The 7,736-nt window shown below is 38.1% G+C and overlaps 1 protein-coding gene across 3 annotated transcripts in view; it reads right to left on the bottom strand.

The window, feature by feature from the left end:
- Positions 1–7,667, bottom strand: part of LOC106874675 (tRNA-specific adenosine deaminase 1) — a 31,574-nt gene extending 23,907 nt beyond the window's left edge. The window contains exons 1-2 of one of the 3 annotated variants that reach the window (XM_014922477.2): positions 6,639–7,667; positions 3,014–3,091 (exon numbers count right to left, since the gene is read on the bottom strand). In XM_014922477.2, the coding sequence (XP_014777963.1) occupies positions 3,014–3,091; positions 6,639–6,666 (106 nt within the window). In that variant the 5' untranslated portion in view covers positions 6,667–7,667. Of the gene's footprint in view, positions 1–3,013; positions 3,092–6,625 lie in introns of all 3 variants that reach the window. The other 2 variants (XM_014922476.2, XM_052970741.1) reach the window with 2 other exon arrangements.
- Positions 7,668–7,736: the final 69 nt, after the last annotated feature.

Below are 7,736 nucleotides of genomic sequence, written 5' to 3'. Positions count from 1 at the left end.
AAATTCAAATTTAATTTGCCAAAATATTTTCGTCGCTTTGAGACCACAACCTGTTCACTGACAAAATTCCATGCTGTGTGTGTGTGTGTATGTATGTATGTGTATGTATGTGTGTGTATATATATATATATATATATATATAGAGAGAGAGAGAGAGAGAGAGAGGGGTACAAAAAAAGAGACCAGAAACACTTGGTTACCTAGTCAGAGGAAAAACAAGAGAGAGAAAGTGACCAAGGGAAAGAGAGAGAGTAGAAAACAGGAAAAGGGTAAGAGAGAGCAGAAGAGAGATGGTATTATGCTAGGGCATACTCATCATTAACAAGGATCTGAGTACAGAACCTGGGTAGAAAAATAGGGTGGGATGTTGGGAGTAGGGGGTAGGGGGAGCAGTGATACAGTGGGTAGGGCAGTGAGGGCAAGAAAGGGGATTGGAAAACAATCACAATTCATGAAGAGGAAATGTGAGGAAGAGAAAGATGCAGTTAGAAGAGGAGATGTAGTTCTGTTTTTTAAGGTAGAGTGGGTGAAAAGTGTGTTGTTACATGTGGTGGTGGGGGGGGGACACAACTCTTCTAGCACTCAGTTTCATGGATGGGTCTTCTCTAGAACTTCATATCACCAAACATCTTGGTCCATTGTCATTTCCTTCATGAGCCCCAACATCCTAAGATCAGTCCTCACCACTTCATCCCATGTCTTCCTGGGTCTCCCACAGGTACCATCCATTTTCAGTGACAGACATTTCTGTATATAGCCGTCTTCACTCACACGCATCACATGTCCAAACCAATGCAATCTCCTCTCCTGCATACCACATTTAATCCCTTTTATGCCTAACTTTTCTCTCAACACAGTTGTGCTTTGTTGGTCATGCATTTTGATGTTGCAAATCCAACGAAGCATACTACCTTCATTCCTCTTCAGTCTACACATGTCCTCTGCAGTCAGAGCCCATGTCTCACTACCATGTAACATAGCCATTCACACACAAGCATCATACAATCTACCTTTCACTCTGAGAGAGAGTCCTTTTGCTGCCAACAGAGGTAGAAGTTCTCTGAACTTCCTCCATCCTATTCTTATTCTAGTAACAATACTTTCAGAGCATCCACCACTGTTACTAATTTGGTCACCTAAATAACAGAAACTATCTATTACCTCAAGAGAGCCTCCTGGGCATTTGAGAGAGTATAAGTCTCTTGTGTTCTTAGTACTTATTGTTCCTGCGCATCTGCCACACATTAAAGCGACCTTATCTGATAAATTACCTGCGATTCCACTGCGTCTCTTATGTGTTCATAGCTTACACTTGATGCAGCAAATGGAATTACGTCCAATTCCTTTCCTACATATTGAGCAGGGCCGTTTACCAGCTGCAATGAGAGTCTTATTTCCTTTCTCGCTAACAAAAACTTTAGTCTTAGCTAGGTTAACTTTAAGGCCCTTTGATTCCAGGTTTTGTTTCCAAACCTGAAACTTCTCCGATTCTGCTTCAGGATCTGCAATAAGAGCAAGATCATCAGCATATAGTAGTTCCCATGGGCATCCAGTTTTGAATTTATCTGTTATAGCCTGGAGAACCATGATGAATAAGAGTGGACTAAGAACTGATCCCAGGTGTATTCCAACCTGTACGCTAAATTCATCACTGTATTCAAGGCCAACTCTCACCTTAATGATAGCATCATTGTACATGGCTTCAACAGCTCTAACAAGCCACTCCTCTACTTCTAGTTTTCTTAGAGACCACCAAATAAGAGAGCAGGGAATGCTGTCGAAAGTTTTCTTCAGGTCGATGAAGGCTAAGTACAATGGTTTACTTTTGGCCAAATACTTTTCTTGCAACTGAGTGACTATGAAGTTGACATCTGTGGTACTTCTCCCTGGAACAAAACCAAACTGCATCTCATCTAGTTTAATTCTATCCCTAATTAGTTGAGATATAGCTCTCTCTATAATTTTCATGATCTGGTGCAGCAGTTTGATACCTCTGTAGTTGTTTCTATCTAAGGCATCACCTTTACTCTTGTAGCAGCTGACTATAATACTGCTACACCAGTCTCTGGGGATGAAGCCTTCCTGAATAACCTGATTAACTATGTGAGTGACTAGGCTGTATCCTACACCACCTGATATTTTAATCATCTCGGCAGTGATACCTGATGGTCCAGGAGCTTTGCCATTCTTCATTTTTTTAACTGCCTTATCTATTATACTGCTATCAACTCTGATGGCTGGTCCCTCAATGGTTCAATATTTGAAAGACTCTCCTTCTCCCAATCATTCTCCACATTTAACAATCTTTCGTAATGGATCTCCATGCATCTTTCTTCTCTGAGTCACTAAGCGCAAGCATACCATTATCCATTTGAACACATTTCTCACCTACCACATCTCTATTCTCTTTGATAAACTGCTTTGCAATCCTGAACACCTCCTGCCTCTGATCCTCATGCTGCATAACATTGGCAAGCTTCTTACTTTCCGCTATTCTTTTTGCAATGTAAACCTGTCACCTAGCCTCCTTGATATAATGCTTTGCTTTTCAGTCCTTCCAGACTTGTCTATTTGCTTTTATAGCGCTGTCCACCTCCTTGTTCTACCACCAAGTCACCCTTGGCCTGGCTGGGACTTTGCACCAACCACAGATTTGGTCAGTGGCACCCAGTAAATTGTCCTGCAGGAACTTCCAATTGTCTTCTAAGCTATATGTCCCTTCCTCCTCTCTATCATCAGAGGCTTCAAGTAGAATGTTGTACTTGACAACTGGTGTTGGTTTGTTTACGTCCCTCTAAAACTTAGTGGTTCAGAACAAGGGAGTGATAGAATAGTACCAAATTTAAAAATAGGTACTGGGGGCAGTGATTTTTTGTCTAAACTCTTCAAAATGGTGCCCCAGCATGGCTGCAGTCCAATGACTGAAACAAGTGAAAGACAGAAGGAAAAAGACATATGTAACTTATGCCTGTAAGAGATTAAAAGTAAAATATTTTCTTAGATTGATATTTACCATTTTTACTTATTTTGGATTGCCCAATACATTTGGTTCCTGTTCCTAAGGCAACAGCTTTGAGATTTATTTCTCCATCTGAAAATTGAAACCAATCCAAAAATTGTTATTCCACAAGTTAATAACATATGTTAAAGATTATTTACATTATTTACATTTGACGGATATTTGTCCTCATCTTGTTTGTTGTTAACACAACATTTCGGCTGATATACCCTCCAGCCTTCGTCAGGTGTCTTGGGGAAATTTTGAACCTGGGTTCTCATTCCTAACGATGTTACTATTATTATATTATTATTATTATTACTATTATTAATCAGGTCACTGCCGTGAATCGAACTCGGAATCTTGGAGTTAGTAGCCCTCGCTCTTAACCACTACGCCATATGCCCGAAGGTTGGAGGGTATATCAGCCGAAACGTTGTGTTAACAACAAACAAGATGAGGACAAATATCCGTCAAATGTAAATAATGTAAATAATTCCTCATATCTTAGATATAGAACTGTAATATTTTAAAGATATTGTAAATTCTATATCTAATATTGTTGGATATTGCAATTATTACAAGATATTTTTCCCTTTCTCAAGGAATAATATATTTTTTTTGACATTTGAATGATATACAAAATATATTTTTTATTTTGCTACAATTTTGTTTGCATATGCTTCTGACACTACTTTTGCTAATTTATAGTGAATAGATCAGCTATGGAGCAGTGAGATTAGCTACCCTGGTATCTTTGAGCCATAGCATCAAATGTTGCTGTGATCAAGGGTGGTTAATAAATGCAGTGAGAAGGTTGATGAATGCAGTAGTGAAGAGACTGGAGGTGAGGGAGGAATAGAGACAAGACATACATTAAGAAACTCAAATGATCTTGGCTGTTAGTTTATATTAATGATAAAGGGACTTTTGAATTACCTTCATCATCATCATCATCGTCGTTTAACATCCGCTTTCCATGCTAGCATGGGTTGGACGATTTGACTGAGGACTGGTGAAACCGGATGGCTACACCCGGCTCCAATCTGATTTGGCAGAGTTTCTACAGCTGGATGCCCTTCCTAACACCAACCACTCAGAGAGTGTAGTGGGTGCTTTTTATGTGCCACCGGCACGAAGGCCAGTCAGGTGGTACTGGCAACAGCCACGCTCAAAATGGTGTATTTTATGTGCCACCCGCACAAGAGCCAGTCCAGGGTCACTGGCAACGATCTCGCTCAAAAGTCCTTACACATGCCACGGGCACAAGGTGTGTTCATAATTTTCTTTACTCACTATTGTAGTAATAATCCAAAAGCAATGACCTACATATCATAAAATTTCACCAAAAGATGACCACTAGAGGAGTGGGTGGGTATCAAATTTCAATACCTTATGGTGATACTAATCAACCATAGTAAGAGACTACAATAGACTAAGGCTGATGACTAGAAAAGAATGACCTAGCTCCATAGAGATACAACAGTGACCAGCTTCTTGCCCCTCTCCTTCTTAGTTTCTTCTTTCTCTTTCTTCTTTTCTCCTCTTTCCATATTTTTATTACTTTTGTTTTCATTTACTTTGGCACTTGATATGCAGACACCGAAGACAATAGTGTCTTTAATGGTTGTTCACTTTTTTCAATTTATCAATCAACCAATTGAGTAAAGAGAACCATGAACGCACCTAAAAAGCACATGAGAAACAGCTGTACGTCTATAATGCACAAATAAATAAATGTATAAAGCCCATTATTTATGCCTTTTCTTGTATATCATTCTGTGAAAACATACTATATTAACTTAGTAATGGGCTTCAACTTCCGATCTCATCTTAGGATTTCCAAGAGTTCTATATCAATCAAAAAAATCTTTTGTTAGCCTGATGTTTGTATTAGCAGAGAGCTCAAGTATTTTCTCCAGATTGATAATCCCTTATTAACTCTTTAGCATTTAAACCTGCTGTATCTGGCCCAAATATTCTACCTGTTTTATGTTCAAACTTGCTGGAACTGGCCTCTCACACCAACCCTACAATGTCATTCCAAAAATATATCATGTCACTGAAATTTTGAAGTTATGAGATAAGACAGGATTAATTCAAAGCGATGCGAAAAGACCACTCAGACACACAAACACACATACATATATATACAAATATACGACGGGCTTCTTTCAGTTTCCGTCTACCAAATCCACTCACAAGGCTTTGGTCGGCCCGAGGCTATAGTAGAAGACATTTGTCCAAGGTGCCACGCAGTGGGACTGAACCCAGAACCATGTGGTTGGTAAGCAAGCTACTTACCACACAGCCACTTCTGCGCCTAAAGGGTTAAAAATTCTTTATACACACACACACACACATATAAATACCATCCATATTCTAGCAACTGGTACCTCTTTTAATCTGGACATAATACTGAGAGGATACTTAAAATTCTTGCAACCACTAACAAACAGACCTTCACAAAATACGTTTGTTTGTTCACCAGTGAAATTTCATGCAAACAGAAATACTTTCTCTGTACCTAGCTATAAATATGCATTCTTAACACGCATACGTCTATGCCTACATACACACGCATACATCTTACGACGGTCTGTCTATTATTCTGCATATATGACGCACACACAATCACACATGTTAACATATCAATAAATCTTCTCTTAATCATTCTACCTGGTTGTGTCACTTTTTTCCCTCTGGCACATATATGCATTATTCTATTTATATTTATTGTATCAACCATGTGATCTACTAAGGAGCCATTCTCGTCACCTCGCTTCGCAAGGACGTTACAAATTGGTGACCCGTTCCAGCTCCTTGAAATTACAAAAATAATTATAATGGGAGGAGATACTCCACATGTATCATAAGCCTTCCATTCTATTATAAACATTACCTACTGCTTAGTAGCGAGTGTTGTAACGTGGTGGAACATATGATGGGTATACTATAATATTGTAATTGTAAACATGTTGACATGCTAACTTGCTGTTTGTTTACACATGAATGGATTCAGTTTGGTATTTCCAAATATTTCCATTCCAGATAGACGTCTCGAAGTAAAATCTGAGCTCGTTACCAATATCTTTCAGGTTGTTGAAATCGTGGGTCAATATTATATGTATTTAATAGCTCTCGCTTGTACCTCACTATCTTAAAAGAACGATCTGCCGAGTGGTACACGACGAAGTATAAAAGTAAGCCTCCTTCCTCCATAAGCCAAATTTGCAACTCGGTTTCGATTCCCGCACGAACTTATTTTTACATCAGTCTGAAGCGAAAGACTCGAATTTCCCAACCCAGTTTCCCTACGTATCTAAACTTTAGAGTCTTTCTACCTAGCTAAAAAATTATACAGAATTTCTGTATTAAATGATAATAATTTCAGAAGATAAATTATTTTCGAAAGACTGATAAAAATAACGGTTAAACATTAACCAAAATAACTTCTTTTTTGAAAACACATGTGATCTATCGATTATGCATAAGAGGAGTGTAATGGTACGATCATAGATAGGAGCTACAGTTTTTATGAAGTCAGAGATTAGAGATTAAGGAATTGCATTGCAAACGTAAATAATAAAAATTAATTGAAAACATGAAAAAAAAAACGGACAGAACCTGATCGTTTTACCATAACGACAGCTGCTAATAATGTCCATTCTCTTTCCATTCGAGGTTTACCGCGTCGCGAAATGCACTTTTCATAGTGATCCAATACACATTTGGTTACTCTATCAGCAAAGGAAAAATCATTCTCAGAAGTCATTTATTCAAAGTAATTTACAAATATAAAATATTTCTTTGGAGTCGGTAGCCGCAATAATGAAGGGAGATAACTCTAAACAGAAGTTTGCAAATGTTTCCTTACTCTCACCACCACCATCACCACAAATATAAACAAACATCATGGAAGGGTTTCTTAGGCAAAATAAAATCAAGAGAGATAAGGAGTTGAATTGATAGTCACTTATATGTTACTAGTAATTATTTAATTGACCGTAGAGAGACAAAAAGTAATGTATATCCCTACGGGATTTGAATTCGAAATCTAGCGGATTAAAAATAGATCCTGCATGGTATTTTATTCAGCACTTCCTCGTTTGTCAACTTTACAGACTTTTGTAATGAAGATTTATAGATGGATAGGTTGTATTCCATCTAATGTGACTCGACTGAGAAGGCTGTAATATCATTTGACGGGAACACGGTGTAAAGAAATACATGGAACAAGGCTGTGTCTTTATATACTTTTAACGTGGCCACGCGTACGTACACATAATGAATGATAAATGGAAGTGGTTGATAAGACATTTATCTATATAGCTACATACATCTGCGTGGGTTGTATGCTAGCTGTTAACCCTGGTGAAGAAACCTCACGAACAGCGATGTGTTAGAACCAGTCAGTGTGTTGGTGCTGTATAGATGTTGACGAGGTTGGTGAGAGACATGATGGTAGCGACGAAGATGGAGGTCGCTGTAATGTGGTCAGTGATTAGATCTTAGGTCTGGAACCAAATAATTTCTTTATTTACCTATAAAGGTATACATAGAGGGGACACTACAAGAGACGAACACTTACATTCTTACAAATGGTTTGGGTCACAATGAAATGGAAAAAATCGGATAAAAGGATGAAATAAAATTATATACAGTTAAAAATTTATAAAATAATGTTCCGGGTTATTTTTTATGGTTAACCCTCCAGGTTTTTTCTTTTGTTTTTTTT

Source organism: Octopus bimaculoides, chromosome 1 (genome assembly GCF_001194135.2).
Source record: "Octopus bimaculoides isolate UCB-OBI-ISO-001 chromosome 1, ASM119413v2, whole genome shotgun sequence".
Classification (NCBI taxonomy): Eukaryota; Metazoa; Mollusca; class Cephalopoda; order Octopoda; family Octopodidae; genus Octopus; species Octopus bimaculoides.
Note: the sequence above shows the minus strand (reverse complement) of the source record. Positions and strands in the feature narration are given on the sequence as shown.